The sequence below is a fragment of the Notechis scutatus genome, chromosome 15 (assembly GCF_049901735.1).
Source record: "Notechis scutatus isolate UNSWTSFEM ecotype Mainland chromosome 15, rNotScu1.2, whole genome shotgun sequence".
Classification (NCBI taxonomy): domain Eukaryota; kingdom Metazoa; phylum Chordata; class Lepidosauria; order Squamata; family Elapidae; genus Notechis; species Notechis scutatus.
In genome coordinates this window covers 1759554-1782855 of record NC_142023.1, presented here as the reverse complement: position 1 = coordinate 1782855, position 23302 = coordinate 1759554, and the positions used below count along the sequence as shown (strand labels likewise).

The 23302-nt window shown below is 45.9% G+C and overlaps 1 protein-coding gene across 1 annotated transcript in view; it reads left to right on the top strand.

The window, feature by feature from the left end:
* AGPAT2 (1-acylglycerol-3-phosphate O-acyltransferase 2) overlaps nt 1-17489 on the top strand; it is a 41704-nt gene extending 24215 nt beyond the window's left edge. Inside the window, exons 3-6 of the mRNA XM_087944149.1 lie at nt 1041-1216; nt 11223-11318; nt 12817-12889; nt 14956-17489. Of these exons, the coding sequence (XP_087800275.1) occupies nt 1041-1216; nt 11223-11318; nt 12817-12889; nt 14956-15122 (512 nt within the window). The 3' untranslated portion in view covers nt 15123-17489. The remainder of the gene's footprint in view (nt 1-1040; nt 1217-11222; nt 11319-12816; nt 12890-14955) is intronic.
* Nucleotides 17490-23302: the final 5813 nt, after the last annotated feature.

Genomic DNA, 23302 nt, shown 5'->3' with positions numbered 1-23302 from the left:
AGTGTTTAATTGATAATAATAGTTGGTTAAATTTAGACTTGTCAGCCCTAAGAAATCAGGAAATTCAAAAGGACTACAGGTTTATTGCAAAATTATTTATAATAGGTAGAAGATTTATAATTCAGTACATTGGTTATTTAATCACTTGTGAGATAGATATAGATAGAAATATAGATAGATATAGATAATAGATATAGATAATAGAGATAGAGATAGAGATAGATGGAGATGATAGAGATAATAGAGATAGATAATAGAAATAGACAGAGATAGAGACAGATAGAGATAGATAGTGATAGAGATAAATGATAGAGATAATAAAGATAGATAATAGAAATAGACAGATGATAGAGATAAAAGAGATAGATAATAGAGAGAGAGATAGATGGAGATGATAGAGATAATAGAGATAGATAATAGAAATAGACAGAGATAGAGACAGATAGAGATTAGATAGTGATAGAGATAAATGATAGAGATAATAAAGATAGATAATAGAAATAGACAGATGATAGAGATAAAAGAGATAGATAATAGAGATAGAGATAGATAGATAGATGGATGGATGGATGGCAGGCTTGAAAGGGTGTTGGGCTCCTTCATGGCCCAGCTGTAGGCTATGACCCACGTAAATGGGTTATTAGTCAGACTAGATGCATGATGCGAATGGGTGGGAATCTCTTGCCTGATTCAATGGGGTGGGGGGGGCTTCCTGGTTGGTCCGGCCTGCTGTCTCACCACAGCCCAGCCTTTGAGACCCCTCCCTCCCAGCGCCGAGCTGTGAGACTCTTAATTTCTCCAGAGACCATGAAATCTTGGTCGGTTTCAACACTAACCGAATAAGGGTTGCGTCTACGTCGTTTCCATTTTTACCTGCCCCAAACAGCCCTTGGGTTCCTCGGCCCAAATAGGACGTTCCTCTGGGTCTCTGCCAGTCACGGTCGGCAAAGGTGGGGAGAGGGGCACTTGGTGGGCTCTCCCAATCTCAGAGGCAGCTTTTCAACGTGTCTTTTCCTCCTGCATTTTTTTGCCCTTCGCAGGGCTGATGGAAATCCTTCCGGAGCGCTGCGTCCAGATTGCCAAGAGGGAGCTGCTCTACACGGGGCCAGTGGGATTGGTCATCTACCTGGGTGGGATCATCTTCATCAACCGGAAGAGAACCGGCACCGCCAAGTCCGTGATGTCCGGAGTCGGCCAGACCATGACCAATGAGAACGTGAGTGCGGGGACAGGGGTGGGATTCAAATTTCTTAACAACCGGTTCTGTGAGCGTAGCCTAGTTTATGGGTGTGGCTTGGTGATCATGCGACAGGGTGGGCATGGTGTGTATGTAAATATAAATATTTATGTAAATATTGAATTTTTTTTATTAAAAAAGAGCATTTTTTACCCCAAAATCAGGCAAAGCAGGCAGGCAGATTGAGTTGCTCACAGAATCACAGATTCACTCAGAGATCTACCTTTCTGCCATCTGCTACCTGAGTCTGCACTGAAAAATAGAAGCTTCGGTCCTAAGGAAGGTTCAGCTCTGCTTTTAGATTAGCTAGAAAGCAAGAAATGCAATGATTTCCTGCTTTCTAGCTAATCTAAATCTCCCAGCACAGCAGAACAGCTGATGGTTGGGGGGAAAAAAAAGGAAAAATAGCAACTTACCAAAGGCAGGCAAGTTTTGATGGCGCGCATGCCAGGTAAGGAGTGAGTTGGCAGGGTGGGGCAGGACCAGACAGTGGCGCAATTTGCCAGTTCTCCAAACTGCGCAGAATCATAACAATCAGTTCTATAGAACCGGTCCGACCAGGTAGAATCCCACCCCTTTGTGGGGGGCCGAGCGGTCAGCTGCCACCCCTGGCTTGGTCCCTCTGGAATCAGATTTTGGCCACTCAGCTTGTATGCTAGACGAGGCAAAACGGGACTGGGTGTCAATTTTGGTGAGAACTGAGCCTTTGTGTTGACACATCATTTGTGAAGCCACCATTGCTTTATGGGTAGTCCTCGGCTTATGGCAGTTTATTTAGTGACTGAAGTTAACCTGCCACCGTTGAAAAAAGTGACTTATAGCACTTAGCACTTAGATTTATATACAGTGCTTTACAGCCCATTCTAAGTGGTTTACAGAGTCAGTCTATCGCCCCGAAAAATTTGAGTTCTCATTTTACCAACTTCGAAAGGATGGAAGGCGGAGTCAACCTTGAGCCACTGAGATTTGAACAGTGTGTGGCGGCAGCCAAAGAAGCCAATGCAATCCTAAGTTGCATTAACAGAGGGATGCAATCAAGATCAAGGGAGGTACTAATACCACTCTATAAAGCCTTAGTAAGGCCACACCTAGAGTACTGCATCCAGTTTTGGTCACCACACTATAAAAAAGAGGTTGAGACTAGAAAAAGTGCAGAGAAGAGCAACCTGGATGATGAGGGGACTGGAGGCTAAAACATACGATGAACAGTTGCAGGAACTGGGCCTGGCTAGTCTAGTGAAGAGAAGGACCAGGGGAGACAGGAGAGCAGCCTTCCGGTATTTGAGGGGCTGCCACAGAGGAGGGGGAGCCAAGCTATTTTCCAAGGCACCCAAGGAAGAATGGATGGAAACTGATCGAGGAGAGATTCAACCTAAAAATAAGGAGGAGTTTCCTGACAGTGAGAAAAATCCACCAATGGAACAGAAGTTGCCTTCAAAGGTTGTGGGAGCTTCATCCCTGGAGGCTTTCAAGAAGAGACTGGACTGCCATCTATCAGAAATGGTGTAGGATTGCCTGCTTGGGGGGGGGTTGGACTCAATGACCTACAAGGTCCCTTCCAACTCTGTCATTTGGTTCTTCTGACTTAGCATTGTGAAGGCATCTCAAAAGGATCTCCTACTGGGATTTTCACTAAGAACCTCAGGAATCCAGTCATTGCTTTGTCCCAATAAGGCTCTAGGATTCTAAGTTGGAGAAGTAGATATGTCTCAGCTGAAGCAGCCAGATGTGCCACCTTGTCTAGACAGGCCTGGTTGAGTGAATTGTTGCCTTCTGAAAGGGTGGCTGGATGTGCTCCTCCCCTACCCAAAAGTTAAGCAAGAAAGTTAAAAGACCTGACAAGTTACTTTGGCGAGATCATATGGGATTTATTTTATCAATGGTTGGAAAACAACTATGGAAGTCAGAAATTAAAGAAGACTAGCACAAAATAGTAAACATGTGGTAAGAATTAAAAATGTTAAGATGGGGAATGTTAGAAGAATTAGATATATGATGTAGATTAGTATTAAGTAAGAATAGAGTATTAAAGTTAAGCAACGAATATGTATAAACTATAATGGTTATTGCACAAGGCATCTATGCCCACACGCTGTTCAAATGAAAGATGGAATGTTTGTATAAATAAAATAAATAAAGAAAGAAAGAAATAAATAAATAAAATATATGTATGTATGTATGTATGTATGTATTTATGTATATATGTATATATGTATATATGTATATATGTATATATGTATATATGTATATATGTATATATGTATATATATATTTTCTTATTTGCTTTCTTGATGATGGCAGATGAGATTCTGCTGAAACGTTGCCACAACTTTAAAAGCACAACTACAATGACGTGGGAAAATACCCGAACAAAGCTGAATACCATACATGTTTTCTTATATATGTAAAGATCCTTTGGCAAGATCCATATGCATTTTAAGCCCTAGAGCGGCCGTAGGAGTGACTGATGAAATCATAAAAGTTCTCTCTTCTTTGCAAAGTGTGCATTTTTTAACCTCTTAATTATTTGCACTTATTTGCAAAGCAAGTGGAACTTCTAAGGCCATGTTGGGACTCTCATCTTACCTATTTTAATCCGGTTCATACAGCCTGGGTCTTTGGATACCGAAACAACATTTGAGACCCAATCATCCTGAAATTTATACACACACAGTTTCCTTGCACACACAGTGTCAGATCCGTGTATCTGTCATTTCTTCAATGGAAGAAGAAAAGGGGGGGGGTTCACCCTGCTGATGGAACAGCTGTCTTGCCCCAGAAGTAGAAAAGCCTTTGTGTTTTTGGCGCCGCTAAGGGTACCTGGAGTTGTTGCCAGCTAAACTTAACTGTGAAGGGAATAAGGCAACTGACCAAGTGGCAGAAGGCCAACTTGGAGGAAGCCGATCCCAGGCTGGTTGCAAGCTTTCATGTGCCTTTCCTGGACTTTGATCTGATCTGATCTGATCTGTGCCAGGGTACTATCTGTTCCTGACCTGAGCTCCCAAAGACATTTGGAAGCAATCCAGTCCAAATAACTTCCAAGAAAAAGCTAGCATTTGAATACCGCTTTCCAAACACTCCAAGAGTGCTTCGGCTATTTTCTTTCCTAATCGGTCTCAAACGCCTCTGGCTCCTTGGAACAAGAACAGCCCAGCAGATACAAAACGTGCCAGTGATTTTGCTGGCCAGGTAGAAATTGGATCTGTTGATTTTTAGAGCACTTTAAATTTCTGGTTGTCCTGAAGAGCTTCAGATTAACTTCCTGTTCTCAGTAACTTGGGAGACCAAAGTGGAAGATAGAACATAAAACAGAAGAATAGCGCTGGAGTTTTGAGGTCTTCTACTCCAACAGCCTGCCCATAGCAGGACCCTGTACCAGTGGTGGCTAACCTTTTTGGGCTCCTGTGCCAAAAATTGTGTGTGCGCACCCAGAAGGCAATGCGAGCAGCCCCCCCCCACACCCCCTGCACATGCACACGCGATTCCACCCTTGCCCCCTTACCTACACTGCACCTCTCAGCTGATTTTTGGCTCATTTGAGGCCTTTTTCGGCCTCTCAGAGGCTTGAGGGAAGACTCTGCAGCCTTTGCAGGCCGGAAAAAAAGGCCCGTTTTGTCACTTCATATATTTCCAGAAATACCGGAAGTGACAAAACGGGCCTATTTTTTCGGCCTGCAAAGGCTGCAGAGGCTTCCCTCAAGCCTCTGGCAGGCCGAAAAAGGCCTCAAACGGGCTGAAAATCAGCCGGGATGGGCACGCTTGCACAGTAAGGTAAGTTTGCCTGGGGCATGCCATAGGTTCACCATTACGAACCATTTCAGACAAGTGCTTGGCCAATCTCTTAAGAGCCTCCAGTGATGGAGCACCTACATCTTCTGAAGTCAAGCTGCTCCAATCGTTAAATTGTCCTGTTAGGAAGTTTCTCCTTAGTTCTAGGTTGCTTCTCCCCTTCATCAGTTTCCACCTATTGTTTCTTATCCTGCCTTCAGGTGCTTTGGAAAATAACTTGACCCCCTCCTCTTTGAAGCATCCCCTCAAATACTGCGATAAAGCTACCACATCTCCCTTAATCCTTCTTTTCTCTAGACCAGCCAAACCCAAATCCTGCAACCATTCTTCATACATTTTAGTCTCCAGGCCTTTCACCTTTTTAGTTGCTCTTTGCACTTTTTGCAAAGTCTCAACATCTTGTTTGTAACATGGTGACGAAAAGTGGATGCAGGATTCCAGGTGTGGCTTTATAAAGTGGTACTTGATGTTGATTCAATGCCTCTGTTTATACACCCCAGGATTGTATTAGCATTTTTTGGCTGCTAGTCATGTTTAAGTGATCGTCCGCTACAGTGATAGGATTCAATTTTTTTTAACTACCGGTTCTGTGGGCGTGGCAGGGGAAGGATACTGCAAAATCCCCATTCCCTCCCCACCCCACTAACCTGCTTTCCAGCTCCCTTCCCCTGTGCAGGGCAACCAAAGGAGACCCAGCCAATCAACTGGGACTCAATGGGAGGCAGGGAATAGATGGGGTTGGCAGGGCCAGTCAGAGGTGGGATTGGCCGGTTCTCCAAACAACTCAAAAATTCCGCTACTGGTTCTTCAGAACCGGTCAGAAATGGCTGATTCCTACCTTTGGTCCACTTGGACTCTAAGGTCCCTCTCCCAGTTACTGTTTTTGAGCCAGGTTTCACCTAATCTGTACGTGTCTCTTTGGTTTTTCTGGCCCAGGTGCAAAACCTTGCTCTTCTCCACATTAAATTTCATATGGTTGGATAAGGGCCCGTTGTTCAAGTCTGTCGAGATCTTTTTGGATCCTGAGCTTATATCGCTTTGGATCCCTAAAAGGCAGTCCTGCATTCCGCCCTCAAAAACATTACTGTATATATTTGCATGTAGCAATTTTTGTTTTGTGTCGAATAGTGTGCGGGCGTTCTCAACCTCACTTCGTTGCGCTTTCCTTGGGGCTCCAAGATCCAGTCCACAATTTTACTCTTGAGTTATAGATCTCTTTAAAAAAAAATATATCAAAATATGCCTCTACAGGTAATCCTCTATTTCAGACCACAAATTGAGCCCAAAATTTGTGTTGCTAAGTGAGACATTTGTTAAGTGAGCTTTGCCCTGTTTTACGACATTTCTTGCCACCGTTGTTAAGTGAATTGCTGCAGTTATTTAGTTAGCAATCCGGTTTTTAAGTCAGCCCAGCTTCCCCATTGATTTTGCTTTTTAGAAGGTCACAAAAGGGGATCACAGGACCCCAGGACATTGCAACTCGTCATAAATATGAGTCAGTTGCCAAGCGCTTGAATTTTGATCACCTGAACTATGGGGATGATTCAGTGGTTATAAGTGTGAAAAACAACCGTAAGTCATGTTTTTCAATGTCGTCGTAACTTTGAATTGTCACTACACAAACTCTTGTAAGTCAAGGAGTTACCTGTCCATCCTTCCAGGTGTCAGTTGCTTGTCAGTTACCTGTCCATCCTTCCAGGTGTCAGTTACCCCCACTCAGGGGTGGGATTCAATCGGTGTTACTACCGGTTTGGTGACTATGTTTTGCTGTGCGTGTGTGTGAAAAGCCTTAAGCTGTGCTGCCCAGACAGCTGAAAAGCACCGCGCGCAGGTGCGCAGCGTTTGAAAAAGCTCCTTTTTCCTGCTTTTTCAACCTCATCCGTGCCGTGCAAAGCAGCTGAGGTTGAAAAAGCAGGAAATAAAGGACAGGTAAGAGCCCTGGCAGGCAGGTGGGCCAAACAGCAGCAAACACAGAACCAGTTTGGTGTCTGCTGCTCTTCAAAGCTACCGGTTCTATAGAGCCGGGCAGAATCGGTAGCATCCCACCCCTGCCCCCACTTAAATCATGAGTCTCGAGCCAACCTTCCAAACTTAAAGAAGATTTATTGGGAGTAAACACGCCGGCACTGCACCCCCTGGGTGTATCGTAATTCATATTCTCCAATGGGACACCTCCATAGCCCAGAGTCATCAATCAGGCTCTCCAGTTAGAATTTTGCAAGGCAGAAACTTTGGTCACCTAGTTACTTATCTTTGAAAACATTTATGGAGTGTAATTTCGGTTTTGTAAGCTGGCGCACTGCTCCCCCTCCCTTTCTGTTAAAGACCAGAGAAATATTTTATGAGTTGACTTTCGGCTCCCCTCACTTCATATAATTCATTTTCACCCTTGATCCTGGTTTTCCCCCAACCCCTCTGGGTGTATCGCAATTCATATTCTCCAGTGGGACACCTCCATAGCCCAGAGTCATCAATCATGCTCTCCAGTTAGAATTTTGCATAGCAGAAACTTTGGTTACCTAGTTACTAACTTTGAAAACATTTGTGGAATGCATTTTTGGTTTGCAAGCTGCCGCACTGCTCTCCCCTCCCTTTCTGTTGGCATCTCTAAAAAGACTAGAGAAATAGTTTATGAGTGGGGGGGAAAAAAGACACAGTGCAAATTTCTTTTTATAATTTTACTGTAACAAAGCGACAAAGGGAACGCATGTACAGATAGTCCTTGAGTTACAACTGCATAACAACCTATGCAAAGTTGAAAAAAATGATTTACAAACCGGTCCTCAGGATTAATGACTGTCACGGTGTGCCCGCAGTCATGGGATCAAAATTTGGTAACAATAGGTAACCGGCATGTATTTATGACAGTTGCAACGTCCTGGGGTTGGAGTCCCATGATCACCATTCCTGACCTTCACAACCGGTTTTGGACAAGCGAAACCAGTGGTGGGGGCAGCTGGATTCCCTTAATGCCCATGCAATTCACTTAATGCCTGTGCAAAAATGTTGTTAAATTAGGCACGGCGCATTTAAATACCTGTGGCTTAGCAATTGAAGTTTCGATGTCAGTTTTGGTCAGAAGTCAAGGATTAGTTGAAAATGCGTTGCTAATATACTATTAGTATGTAAAGAAAAAAAAGGGTGGAATGTATTGTCATAAATTTCCAAGAAATATGATCGAAATTGCCTTCTTGAACTGAGGTGGTGTCAGCAAAATAAAATATGGCTTTGTTGCAAAAAGCTTTTATACTTGTGGCTTGGTCTTGTGCCAGCTAGCTAGATTCAACTCCTTTTACTAAATCACCTAAGTGTGCAAGGTTAATCTTTTGCAATAAAAACTGGGTCAGGTCATCTGCGAGAATTTATTCTACATCAAGTCTTTCTCAGAGACTTTGACAATTCTTTTTTTCTACCTGTTTATTTATATATTTTCCCATTACATTACATAAGTGCTTAGTGAACAGCATATTTATTGTCTGGATCATTTTATTTATATATAGTAATGCTTTTCCCACTCCTAATTTGCCAGTTCTAAGCCCGTTCTTTGAGAGGTGTGTTGAAGTTTCGATCTCAGTTTTGGTCAGAAGTCAAGGATTAGTTGAAAATACGTTATGACATTGCTAATATATTATTAGTATGTAAAGAAAAAGGGTGGAATGTATTGTCATAAATTTCCAAGAAATATGATCGAAATTGCCTTCTTGAACTGAGGTGGTGTCAGCAAAATAAAATATGGCTTTATTGCAAAAAGCTTTTATACTTGTGGCTTGGTCTTGTGCCAGCTACCTAGATGCAACTCCTTTTACTAAATCACCTAATTGTGCAAGGTTAATCTTTTGCAATAAAAACTGGGTCAGGTCATCTGCGAGAATTTATTCTACATTAAATCTTTCTCAGAGATTTTGACAATTCTTTTTTTCTACCTGTTTATTTATATATTTTCCCATTACATTACATAAGTGCTTAGTGAACAGCATATTTATTGTCTGAATCATTTTATTTATATATAGTAATGCTTTTCCCACTCCTAATTTGCCAGTTCTATGCCTGTTCTATGAGAGGTGTGTATGTAAAGAGACCTGAGGAACTATAATTACGTATCAAGTCATTATACTTTAATATAGATAAACCAGAATATCTGGAGTTAAATTTTCCTTGGCTAGCTAAATGAAATTGTTTAAAAGTTTTAAAAAAGCACCTTCTCGCTTGAGCAGTGGGCTGGACTAGAAGACCTCCAAGGTCCCTTCCAGCTCATTCTATTCTAAGTTCTAAGAAAGTTTAGTTCAAATCTGCTCTTTCCCACAACTACTGCCCTCTTTGAAAACATGCCAGAGCTACAGCACCCCCTTCTGGCAGCTGATAGGATTGCACACAACCAGGGTCAGACTGCATTTTCTCACTGACTGTCCAGCCGAAGAGAAAAATGGCTTCAGAGCTGTGTTTCTCAAACAGGACAACTTTAAGGCTTGTGGACTTCAACTCCCAGAATTCCCCAGCCAGCATGCTAATAAAATATCACTATGCTCAGTCCCCCACCCCCCAAGATGAGCCAGGATCAATAGAGGTTGCCACCAGCTGCAGATAGTGTGAGAACAAAATTTGACACTTTTTTGTTCCAACAATGTCCTGGAGGTGGCAAGATTAATTCTATTTCTAAAGTTTAAATAGCTTCAAAAGGTGCTTGAATTCACTGCCAAATCAAATCAACATTTTTTTGCTGCAAAAGTGTGCAAAATTTGTTTTTTTAAATGTTTCCTTTTAAAGGTGGAACAAATGTACTTTTTAAAAGAAGCAACTTTCCATAAGTAAGAAATGTGCTTTTTCGAACACCAGCTTTGAATGCTATAGCATCCAGACTATTTTTTGAAAGATATGGCTCTGTCCTACATTTTATTCTGTGTGAGAATTGAGGCAGTTGGCATCTCCAAGTAACTCTTCTCAATTTCTTTGTGAGGCAAAAGCCTGAAATTTGTGCTACCAATAGAAGAGAATATTTGCGGCTCAGGGTTGAACTGTGGGATCCTCGGTGCTCTCTGAGCTTGGTGGTTTCCTTGCAGACGTTTCATCACCCAGTTATTTAACACCATCAGTGCTAGCGGGTGTAGGGTTTTGCTCCCTGTTTATGTACTAGCGGCCTTTGCCAGGTCAGTGTTGGTAGGAGCGTTCTAGGTCACCAACCTTTTGGACCTCAGGGACCACCAAATTCATCATTTTAAATCCCGCGGACCAGAGACCCTGGGAAAATCCCCCCAAAAATCTGCAGGAAAATTCCCCTACCGATCGATCGTTTTTTATTTGGGATCGCAGGATACTGTCTCCAGCTCCGTTCTCGGGGGGAGGAGAGAGAGAGAGACTTTTGGCTTCATGCAAGGAAAGCAGCAGAAGTCTTTCTTTCTCTCCCCCAAATTCCGCCAGAAATGAGCCTTTGCCGGTGCAGCCTCTTGGAGCAGGAGGCCTTGCAGGGTCCCAAAGACTCATTTCTGGCGGAGTTTGGGGGAGAGAAAGGAAGACTTTTGGTGCTTTCCTTGCGTGCAGCCAAAAGCAGAAGAAGAAAGAAGTGGAAAGAAGCAGCCCGTGGCCAGGCCAGGCGCGGGGGGCAAATGGGGCAAGTTTCCCCCCGCCCCTTCCTCCCTCCCCTCACTACCTCGTGTTGTTTGCAATGCAAGCGATGCAAGCCTTGTGTTCCCGCGGGACATGTGGGTGGTGCAGCCTTGTGTTCCTGCACAGCCTGGAGTAATTGCTTTGGGGGGTGCGTTGGGGGTGACATTTCTCTGCAGACCACCAAAATTTTCTCGTGGACCACCAGTGGTCCCCAGCCCACTGTTTGGCGACCACTGTTCTAGGTGGCTCCTTGGTTTACAGTTACATTTGCAACCAATGCAATTGAGTTTCTAGTTTTCTGCAGTTTTTTGCACCTGGAGGAATTTTCCCCTTCAGAAGCTGCAGTGAATATCTTGGAAGGGAGAGTGTGGGGGTGTGTGTGTGTAATTTCCCTTGTTTTGGGGGTATTTCTGAAATCTTGACCAGGGGATGGGCAGCTGCTCAGATTTGAAGGCCTGTTTTTGGGTCAGAGGGCTTAGGAGCCTCACCGCCAGGGGAACCTATCACAAAGCTGTTAAGAGTGAGCAGGTACTGCACACACACACACACACACACAGAGCAGATACTAAAGTCCGTCTTTCCTTTTTGCTTGCAGCTCAAGATCTGGATCTATCCAGAGGGAACAAGGAACATGAATGGGGACCTTCTGCCGTTCAAGAAGGGGGCTTTTCATCTCGCCATCCAGACGCAGGTGAGCGATGCTTCTTTGCAGAGTGATTTGCCTTCCATGGGTTGAAATGGGATTGTTTACAACTATGATTATTTATGTCTTCATTCTTCTTCCTTCTTCTTCTTCTTCTTCTTCTTCTTCTTCTTCTTCTTCTTCTTCTTCTTCTTCTTCTTCTTCTTCTTCTTCTTCTTCTCCTTCTCTCTTCTCCTTCTCCTTCTTCTCTTCTTCTTCTTCTTCTTCTCCTTCTTCTCTTCTTCCACTTCCTTCTTCTCCTTCTTCCTCTCCTTCCTCCTCCTCCTCTTCCTTTCCTCCTCCTCCTCTCCTCCTCCTCCTCCTCCTCTTCTTCTTCTTCTTCTTCTTCTTCTTCTTCTTCTTCTTCTTCTTCTTCTTCTTCTTCTTCTTCTTCTTCTTCTTCTTCTTCTCCTTCTCCTTCTCCTCCTCCTCCTCCTCCTCCTCCTTCTCCTTCTCCTTCTTCCTCCTCCTCCTCCTCCTCCTTCTTCCTCCTCCTTCCTCCTCCTCTTCCTCCTCCTCCTCCTCCTCCTCCTCCTCCTCCTCCTCCCTCCTCCCTCCTTTCTTCTTCTTTCTTCTGTATCTTCTTCGATGTGTGAGTGTATGTTCCAGCATAACTCTATAACGCCTCCAGCAATTTCAACCAAACTTGGTAGCAGATTACTTACTCCCTGGAAACAAATACTGTGGATTAAGACATCCCTAACGCCCCTCGGGGTGTGTATTCTGTTAACATACAGCCTATTGTGCCTTCAAATGGCTTCTACTGTACTACCTTAACAGTGCTGTTAACTTCCTAACAGTGAGGACAATTAACCAGTGGAACAGCTTGCCCTCAGAAATGGTGGCTGCTTCATCACTGGAGGCTTTTAAGAAGAGATTAGATAATCATTTGTCTGAAATGGTTTGGATCTCCTGCTTAAGCAGCGGGCTGGACTAGAAGACCTCCAAGGTCCCTTCCAGCTCTATTCTGATTCTGAGGAAGGAACTGGCCGCCCTAAATGTCGATCAGAAGCAGGTCACCCGAGGCAAAACCTGTTGTATTTGAGGCAACGGTGGAAAAATGGTATAATGGGCATTGTGGTTGGAAAGAAAAGCAGCCGAAGGCGTAAGAGGTGGATAAACGGCATTTAGTTCAGGGGTTTCCAAGCTTGGCAACTTTCAGACTTGTGGACTTCAACGCCCAGAATTCCTGGCTGAGGAATTTTGGGAGTTGACGTTTGCAAGTCTCCAAATTGCCAAATTTGGAGAAACCTGGTTTAGGTATAAACCGAGCCTGGAATTACAGTGGTAAATCATGCTAATAGTTAAGTGAATCAGTTTTGTGAAGAAGCTTCTTGGATGAGAAGCGAAATGTCTTCAAAGAAAAACCAGAAAGTCCTGTTGCCTCTTGAAAAAAGCACCTTTGGGAAAACTTGTGCATTTGGTATTTCTGACCTAACTGGATGATTGAGAGTCTCCAGATTTTTGCTAACTCTTTTTTTTAAAAATTATTATTTGCCCTTTGAAGGTTCCAATAATTCAAGTGGTCTATTCCTCCTTTACTTCATTTTACAACCCAGAAAAGAAGACGTTTACATCAGGTAGGGTAACGCATAGCTTGCCGTGTTGTTCTGTTCCTCTTAACTGTCCTTGGAGATCCAAATTCTCTTGCCTGGTTAAAAGGAATCCAGGTTTTTGGCTTTGTGAGCGTGCTCGGTTTCACTCCCAATTCTCTGTCTGCGGATATGTGTGGGTTCAGCGCAGCACCCCTTCCTTCCTGCTTACTTGATAGATGAGCCATGGTGGTGCAGTGGTCACAGGACTGCAGGGTCCTTCTGCTGACTGCCATCTACCTGCAATTTGGCAGTTCGAATCCCACCAGGCTCCAGGTTGACTCAGCCTCCTGTCCTCCTGAGGTGGGTAAAATGAGGATCCAGATTGTTGGGGGAAAGAGGCTGACTCTATAAACCACTTAGAGAGGGCTGTAAAATACCTATGAAGCGATATATAAATCTAAGTGCTATTGCCCTTCCTTCCTCCCTCCCTCTCTTCTTCCCTCTTTCCCTCCTTTCCTTCCTTCCTCCCTCCCTCCCATGGTGGTGCAGTGGTTAAAGTGCAGTATTGCAGACTAACTCTGCCCATTGCCAGGAGTTTGATCCTGAGCAGGTCAAGGTTGACTCAGCCTCCCGCCCTTCTGAGGTGGGTAAAATGAGGACCCAGATTGTTGGGGGCAAGAGGCTGACTGTATAAACCGCTTAGAGCAGGGGTCTCTGCTGGCTGAGGAATTCTGGGAATTGAAGTCCACAAGTCTTAAAGTTGCCAAGGTTGGAGACCCCTGGCTTAGAGAGGGCTGTAAAAGCACCGTGGTGTATAAGTCTAAGGGCTATTGCTAATGCTTGTCAATTGTCTCAACTAGCAGCAAAATCCCTTCGCCCCCGTTTTCCACGGTCCTGATTTCACCGCCTTTGGCCAATTCTCTGCCGTCCCCAAAGTCTATTTCTTTCTGGAAAGTTCCCTCAGTCAAAGCAATAAAGTGGGGGCTCCATAGACCTTCCAGGCAAGCAGCTCATCCATCCTGTGAGATGCTCTAGGACTTAAGTCACCACCATGGTCAACTCACCATGTACAACTCATCACTGGACAAGAGCTACACTAGTACAGAAGAAACAATGGAATAGCACCATTAAAGAAGGGTGTCAAACTCAAGGCCTATGAGCCGGATCCAGCCCACGGGACTGTCCTGGTCTACCCAATGCAAAGAGGAAACATGCCAGCAATTTGGGGAGTGGCATCAAGCTGGCCATGCCCACCCAGTCAGCCACGCCCCCCCCAGCCCCTCCGAGGTCAACCACAGCCCTGATGCAGCCCTCAATGAAAGAGGGGGACAGGAGGGACAGAATGAAATGAGAATGACAACAATTAAAATAATGTTATTTTAAGTAATTAAATTGAATTGTTGAATTGTCCTGCAACGAGTTGTTCCCTGGCGAGATGGCCATGGCAAGTTGACTCCGGCGAGTTGTCCCATTCCGTTGTGGGAACCCCAAAAGAACAGTGAACAGGAAATTAATCGGGAGACCTCTAAGGAGAAGAAGATGGGTTGAGGGTTGGGCCATATGTTGGGTGAGTGGAGGCATTGACTTGTGCGGGGGGCCTTCCCGAACACTTGGGAGAGTTGGCTTGACCAATCAACAGAGCTTCCTGCTTTAAATGTGTGTGTCAGGATTCCAGCAATCGCCCTAATTAAATCATGACTCTCGAGCCAAACTTCAAAAAACTTCAAAGGGTTTATTAGAGGCGACATACTGGCACTGCCCTGTATGAAGCCAAATCTGTGGCCCTGTTTCCTCCCTCCCCCCCTGGGTGTCTCCTAAATCAGATTCTCCAATTGAGCCCGTTCATGGGCTGGGTGTCATCAATCACATTCTCCAAGTAAATATATTCACGAGCAAAAACTCTGGTAGTTTAGTTACAACCTTTTAAAGATAAAGAGTTGGAATGTACTTTTGCTTTCAACTGATCTTCCAGATTTTCTTTCCCCCCACCCCACTTTTTATGGCAACCATTAAAACAGGCATAGGAATGTTTTATGAGTTGACAGTGTGGGCTGGAGCAGTTGGACCCGGGGCTGTAGGTAGGAATTTACCACTGTCTTTTCTGCCTCCAGGCAAAATCAAGGTGGAAATCTTTCCACCCATCTCAACGAAAGGCCTGACAACTGAGGATGTTGATGATCTCGCCAAGCAGTGCTACACCACCATGAGGGACACCTTCTTCAGGTTGTCGGGAAAGAGCAAAGAAACCAACGGAGAGGCCTCCGTCCTTGGGCAGTAGGATCTCTTGCCCAAATGGCTGTGGGACAGATCCTCCAATTGCCCCAAACATTGGCCAAGGTCCCCTTGCTTGATGTCGTGATGAAAACATGTAGGTTGTTCCCGAAGAACTTGAGGGAGGGAGGAGGAAGTTTCAACCAGTGTTGGATGTGCTCAAACCTCTCAGGTGGAGGAATCTCCTCTGGTTTTTCCCTCCCCACCTTCTTCTCCACAAACTGCTATTACCAAAGAGTCCTGTGCTTCTTCTCAGTGTCCACAACCAGCAGTTTAAACCACCCCAAGTGCCTTTTCTCTCTCCTGGTGACTCCAGGGATTGAGTCCATGCCTTCCTCCTTGCCCTCTAGGGTGATAGTTCCACTATTTGACGCTGTTTTGGGTTGAAGGGAGAACGTTCCTGAACCAGTAATGATCCTTGTCCAGAAGAGGAGATGCTGGGCGTTTGCTGTCCTGATAAGGCTGCATCTATTAATGTTGGGAAACAAGGTGTGCAAGTAAACTCTCACAGGTAAGCTGGGGAGAGTGTGAAGGACCACGGCAGAGTTTGTCACTATGGTAACCAAGCAAATTCTTATCTTCTACCCAGGACTTTTAGTGCAGTGCTTCTCAGTCTCACCAACTTTTAAGATGTGAGGACCTCAGCTCCAAGAATTCCCCAGCCAGCTATAAGGGAATGCTGGCGGGAGAATTCTGGGCACTGAAGTCCATACATCATAAAGTCCTTCCAACTTTAAATGTTGCCTAAGAATAAGGAACTTTTCTTATTTATTTGGGAACAAAGTGTCACCCCCCCCCCAATGTTCTTTTCTTTGAAGATGACTATAGCTCTGTTGCAAGCAGAGATATTTCAAGGATTTGAGTCGCCAAAAGTGGCCTCGTGGTTTTGGGTGCCAAAGTGCAAAGCAGGCGTACTAACTTGGAAATTCTGAGATCTCATGATGGTGAAGAGAAGAGCTGACAGGGGGGCGAATCCTTTTTGCTGGAGAGGAATTCAAAAGAGTTACAAACGTGTAAAGAGATTTGATTAAATTGACCCTGCCCGTAGGGTTTGGGTTTGCCCATCACCTCAGCACAAAGCATGTGCGTGCATTTTTGTTTTGATTTTTGTAAGAATGGAGGGCACAATGCTGCTTGCAACCCTTCACTAATTCGGTTGCCCTCGGCAGAGTTGTGAGTCCCAACGGTTGAGTTGTGCTGGGGCAGAAATTCCCAAAACTCTTAAAGGGAATCGAAAGTACTTTCAGACAGGCATCGTGTTCACTCAGAATTGTGATGGAGAACTTGCCATTTGTCCAGCATCCTCCGCATGTTGAGCTGCTGTCCTGCTAAACTGTGGTTGCTCCCCACAAGCCTTGACCCCCCAGCCATTGTCATCCAAACCAGACAGAGAAGTCACTGCCTGTTGGTTGACAATCAGCCTTGCGCTTCCTTCAGTGTCCAAGTTGAGGGAAGACTCCGCCATCTTGCAAAGTTTGAATGATGCCCTCCAGCCCCCCCGAGAGAAAGACTCTGGAATATTTTTTTTACTCAAGGTTGGAGACTTTCATCTGTTTCTGAACCAAGTTGGGTGGGCTTAGGTGATCTTTAAGGTCCCTGCCAGCCCCGCCATGCAAAAGCAAGTTGCTTTCCCTTAGTTTCATCCAATCTGCACACACACACCCCCATGGGTTATTCTACAGTCCCACAAAAAGGGCCGGGACTGGGCACAGCTCCTTTATCTGGAGGCTCCAGAGCAGAAGATCTCAACCATAACAACGTCAAGATGGGCAGCCTTCAAACTCCCAGAATTCCCCAGCCAGCTTACTGGTTAGGGAATTGTGGGAGTTGGAAGTCCATCCATCTTGAAAATCACTGAGGTTGAAAACTCTCTGGAGAATTCCTTGGGGATCAGTCATCCTTCCATGGATAGGAGAACAGTTGAAGTCCAGGATCTCGGGTGCTGTTCGTGCTGTGCCCCCCTCCACCCCAATCCAATTCTGCAACAAAGCCGCTTTGTGGGGGAATGAAGCTACAAGATCCATCAAGCACAATTCCTGCATTCAGACGATCTGTTGTCTCCACCATCTTTAAAAGCCAGTTTCAGCTTTATTTACAGGGTTTGGGAACATGGTTGTCCTGTCTGGAGGGCAGGGGGAAACGACAAGGCTCTCAACCTTAGGAAAAGCACTTATCACCAGCCTGGGGTGGAGACAAGAAAGAGTATATGTGGCTGCTGGGAGTTGTAGTCCCGGCAGCTGAAGAATGGTTTTCCCACCTCTTCAAAAGCATACCAAAAACATGTGCAAAAGTGCCTTATTGCTAAAGCTTTGATTACTTTTTGGTATCGTCAAATGTACTATTTTTATAAAGAATTTTATTTAAAGAGAATAAATGCTGGAGTGGTTGATTCGTTCCAACACTTTTGCTTTGGGGAAATTGGGGGAGGGGAGGCAGAGGCTCCATTAGCCATCATCATCATCTTCATTTAACGATCCCATAATCCCTTGCATTGGGGTGGGAGTCTAGGCAACTGAATGGAGCTAGCAAGGGTGTTTTAATGGCTGGATGCCCTCCCTGTCCCCAATGTGGAGTTTTGTTCAGTGGATGTAGTCTCAGCGTGCCCAGAGGGAGAAATATCTGAGAGGCCAAGGGTAATTTACCTTGTTACATCCATCTTAATATTAAGCGTTTTAGTCAGGGGTGGGATTCTACCAGTTCGCACCTATTTGCTAGAACCGGTTGTTAAAATTCTAAGCAGTTCGGAGAACCGGTTGTTAGAAGAAATTACAGGGCTAATCCTGTAAGGAAGGCAGGAAGGAAACATTCTGGTGTTGCTTACAGAAACTGCCTCTCCGTTGACCCTTATTATGTACTTGGCAGGACTAGACTTCCTGTCTCAGGAATCTCTCTGGAGTTTTTTCCCCTCCTTTGCTGGTACTTTGCTTGTGTGGAGTGACCATTCAAAGTTACAATGGCATTGAAAAAAGTGTCTTATGACCCTTTTTCACACTTATGACTCTGTTGCAGCATCCCCACAGTCATGAGAGGCCAGGCGAGGAGATGCGTGCCTCAATGTGAGTGATGTTGAGTTGGCCACGCCCAGCCAATAACATGACCACCAAGCCACATCCACCAGTCACATGACCACCAAGCCACGCCACCAACTAAGACACACCCACAGAACCGGTTGTTAAAAAATTGGAATCCCACCCCTGGTTTTAGTGCCACATTCACTTTGTATGCAGCATATTGCAGGCTGACTGCCCACAGTTTGGAGTTCGATCCTGAGCGGCTCCAGGTTGAACTCAGCCTTCTGTCCTTCCAAGGTCCATAAAATGAGGGCCAGATTGTTGGGGGCAAGAGGATAACTCTATAAACTGCTTAGAGAGGGCTGTAAACCACTGTGAAGCAGTATATAAGTCTTTGGGCTATTGCTAAAAATCAAGGTGGCAAACACACACAATACCCCTTCATTCTATTTCTTCCACAAGAAGCCTTTGGAGCTGGGTTGGGCTGAAAGGGACTGGCCCAAAGTCTCCCAGCCAGATTTTGTGCCTAAGATGGAATTAGAACTCACAATCGCTTGCTTTCTTAGGCCCAGCACCTTCACCGTTTCACCCAACTGGCTCGATGCTCCTTTTGTTCATCGGTGGGGCGTCTGAAGGGTCTCCATGGAAAATCCAGCCGAGTCTGCAATGAGGCCACCCAAAGCTTTCTTCTTGGCCTTTCCAAAACCCTCCAAAACCCGAGCAAAGGAACTTCCAAGTTCACCTAAAAGGCATTTCCACCGAGAGGCAGTGAAATGACATTTTTGCCCCCAGCAAGCCCAGTTTTCAAGACTGAAAAATCCACTCCATGGCCCTGCCTCAGTGGTCTTGCAGGAAAGCTCAACGAATGCAGCCATTCTAAGCTCTCCCCATTATAATGAGATTAAAAGTCCCACTTCTGTTTTAGCCAAGAACAGGTTTATTGGAAAGCCGGGGACAGGAAACACCCCAGCCGGTCCAGCATGATTTCCATGGTATCTTTCAAACTTTTGCAGAACTTCAGCAAACCCCAGAACATCCTTTTCTTCTAGTTGTTTCCTTCCTTATCAGCGGTTCAGCCTGGCTCCCACCGTTCCTAAGGGCTTCCTTTTGCTTCCACCCAGCCTCATCACAATCATGTTTTTACGGAGATAGGAGAAACAGGGGGAGGCCAACCGTCCCAAAGATCCATTCATTTCCCAAAGAGGTTACAAGCAGGTTACAACAGCTTTTCCATTGTACAAAGTGGCCCTAGCTTAAGGCTGTCAAACTCAAGTTTCACCGAGGGTGCATCAGGGGTGTGTTTGACCTCAGAGGGCCGGGGATATGTGTGTGTGTGTGTGTGTGTGTGTGTGTGTGTGGCCAGGGATGGGCTTCTGGGGGGTTCGCAGGGGTTCGGGAGAGCCCCTCACTAAGTGCAGTTCAGAGAACCCTCAAATCCCACTCCTGTCTGGCCCCGCCCACCCCTCCCCTCCCAGGGGTCCCTACATGGCCCGTTTTGGATGCGGGTAAGTGCAGGGCGCATGTGGAGGATTGGGAAGGGTGAAAAACGGGCCTCCTGGGAGTTCGGGAAGGCCAGAAATAGGCGTGTTTCCAGCTTCCAGAGAGCCTCGGGAGCCTGGGGAAGCCGTTTTCGCCCTCCCAGAGGCTCAAGGAAAGCCTCCGGAGTCTGGGGAAGGCAAAAACACCCCCCACCCATGGTGCAGGAGGCCAACTAGGCCATGCCCACCCTGCAACCAGACAGAAAACCCCTTACTAAAATTTTTGAAGCCCGCCCCTGGGTGTGGCCATGGTGGGCCTCCTGCAGCACAGGGCTGCGCAAAGGCCCAGTGTCGCCTGTTCTTCAGCTGGCAGAGTGCTGCAGGAGGCCAGAGAGCAGAGGTGGGGTTCAAAATTTTTTTTTTTTACTACCTGTACTGTGGGCGTGGCTTGGTGGGCCTGGCAGGGGAAGGAGACTACAAAATCTCCAGTCAGAGGCGGGATTGGCCGGTTCTCCGAACTACTCAAAATTTCCGCTACCGGTTCTCCAGAACTGGTCAGAATCTGCTGAATACCCACCTCTGCAAGGGGGAGCAAAAATGGGCTGGGGGAGGGCTGCATGCGGTCCCCCTGTGACCCATTTTGGCCGGCAGAGGCCCCACGGGCTGCTCCTTTGATATTTGCAAGCCGGCTTCCATGGGCCAGATTTAAGCATCGTGCGGGCCAGCTCTGGCCTTTGGGCCTCGAGTTTGACACCCCTGCTCTAGTTTTCAATCACAAATCTCTGCCACCGTTGCCCCATTGTGCTCTTCAATGCACAATATTGCAATGACCCCCGCTGTCGGGACGATAACGCTCGATATGTGCAGGGAAGCACCATAAGAAAGGAAGGAAAGCAAAATATCTCCACTGTTGCAAACACACACACACACACACACACACACACACACACAAAGCAAAAAGAGACTTGGGATTATCCCCTTTGCTTTCTTCGCCACCTTTGGTACGTTGGCAAAGGTGGAGGCAATTCGATGCACTAGCAGCCCAAGTTCCTGCTTTAGGTGCTAGTACCTGGTCCATGAGGCAGAGTTATGGACTCCTGACACAAAAGTACCTGGCTGGGCGGTCTAACTAGGGAGAGCAGCTCTGCAGTAGTGAAGTACCATGAGGGGAATGGACAATTTGCCACAGACAACTCGCCATGGCCAAGTCATTGCAGCCAGTTCCAATACTTGAGTGGCTGCCCCAGAGAGGAGGAAGGGGTCAAGCTATTTTCCAAGGCACCTGAAGGCCAGACAAGGACTAATGGATGGAAACTGATCAAGGAGATATTCAACCTGGAAATGAGGAGACATTTTCTGACAGGGAGAACAACCAATGGAACAGTTTCTCTTCAGAAGTTGTGGGAGATTCATCATCCCTGGAAGCTTTCAAGAAGAGACTGGACTGCCCTCTGTCAGAAATGGTGCAGGGTCTCCTGCTTGGGCGTGGGGGGTTGGAGTAGATGATTTACAAGGTCCCTTCCGACTCTGTTAAAGATTTCTGCAGCTGAATAACCAAATCCAGACCAGGGAACTCTTTGCGAGGCTTCATGTGAAATGATGCCCCATTTACAGGGTACGCTGTCAATCCGTTTGCACGAGAATGTTTGCAAGCAACGGTCTCTGGAGAACGGACATTTCTATTGGAGCAAAATGTACCGTCACCACAGTCAAGGTGAGTTCCACATCAGGGTGCATTTATTGCACGCCAAGAGAGGGATGAGGAAGCAGGCTCGGCTACCCAGTGCCCCAGTGTGTTGAGGGGGGCGGCACACTGGATGTCTGGAAAGGGGTGGGCAAATTCAACAATGGTTGGATTAATGACAAGAACAATTTTTTTTTTGAAAACGCATAAGGCAGAACATGGGCGAACTCTGGGTTCCTTTAAGACTGTTTGAACAGATTACCTGTATTAGCTACTAGCTCAATATCTGTGCTTTGCTACAAAACTATGTGGTCAGGCTTGGTTTGGGGGGAGGAAAATAAGGAGGGGGGAATTCTGCCTGTGCCTACCATCATCCACCGGTATTCATCTGGATAGGGTCCTGTCCGTGTGTGAGAGTTGAGGGCTGTTTGGAAACTGAAACAGTATTTGCTGTGCAAGCAAGGAGAAGATGGCAAGGAGCCTGGCCTTGGCTTAGCTCAACTATTCTGTACCAAAGCTGCTTGGTGCTGTGAAACTGAAACTCCTCTCCTCTGCTTGTATTTTGCATTTGGAAGAGATTTCTTTTCAAGTGGGGAGGGGGGAGTAGAACTCCTTAGCATCAGAGCATGTGAATATTAATAATAATAGAAGAAATACAAATGCTCTGATGGTCATTTTGAAAAATCCTTTTTTAGCGAGCACCTAGAAGCCAAGAGGAAGATATGTGCCAAATTTCACGTTTGTAAGCTTTACGGTTCTGGAGATTTTGTGATGATGCATGGGTGGTATTTCCTTTTATATACATAAGATTTTTAGAAGGGGATGTTCCTGCAAATGAATTCTGACTGCTTTACTAAAATCAGGACTGTGTTTATAAAGGACAGGGGAGAAAAAATATATATATTCCCACCAAGCTGACAGGAAATGTCAACATTTTGCAAGAGAGATTCAAGGTTTAGCAGAATCTTGACAGGCCCTATCCAATAGGATGCTGATTCAGCAGGGAAAGAAATAAGCTTCCTTCCTTCCTTCCTTCCTTCCTTCCTTCCTTCCTTCCTTCCTTCCTTCCTTCCTTCCTTCCTTCCTCCCTCCCTCCCTCCCTCCCTCCTCCCTCCCTCCTTCCTTCCTTCCTTCCTTCCTTCCTTCCTTCCTTCCTTCCTTCCTTCCTTCCTTCCTTCCTTCCTTCCTTCTTTGGTGTGCAGTGGTTAGAATAAAGCATTTCGGACTGCCCACAGACAGGAGTTCAATCCTGACTGGCTCCAGGTTGACTCAGCCTTCTGTCCTTCCCAGGGGGATAAAATGAGGACCCAGATTGTTGAGGGTCAAGAGGCTGACTCTGTAAACCGCTTAGAGGGGGCTGTAAAAGCACTATAAAGCGGTATATAAGTCTAAGGGCTATTGCTAAATTGGAGCCAGGTGTCTGTTGCAACACAGACTTCAACTGCATTCAACAGACGTCAACAGAGGGATGAGATTCAAGATCACGGAAAGTGAGTTCACTTTACACTGAACTAGTGAACGCTTGGAACACTGCAACCAGTTCTGGTCACCACGACACACACACACACACACACACACACACCACACACAAGAACTGAGATCCTAGGAAGAGTGCAGAGAAGAGCAGCTAAAGACAATCAGGATTCTGGAAGCTAAATCATAGGATGCACAGGTGAGGGAGCTAGGTGTATCTAGCTTAGAAGGCTTAGAGGTGACATGATTACCGTCTTCCAGGATTTGAGGGGCTGTCACAGAGAAGGGGGGTTGATTTATGCTCTAAGGCAGGGGTCCCCAACTCCAGGTCCATGCACCAGTACCTGTCTGGGATATGCCAGAAACTGGGCTGCGCAAACAAGCAAAGCCCCAATCACAGGATACAGACAGCACACGAAACCACAACCCTTCTGCTCCGTGGATATAAACTCTCCACGGAACGGGTCCCTGGTGCCCAAAAGGCTGGGGGTGGGGGCACTGCTCTAAAGGCAGGGTAAGAAGTAATGGGTGGCAGTTTGTT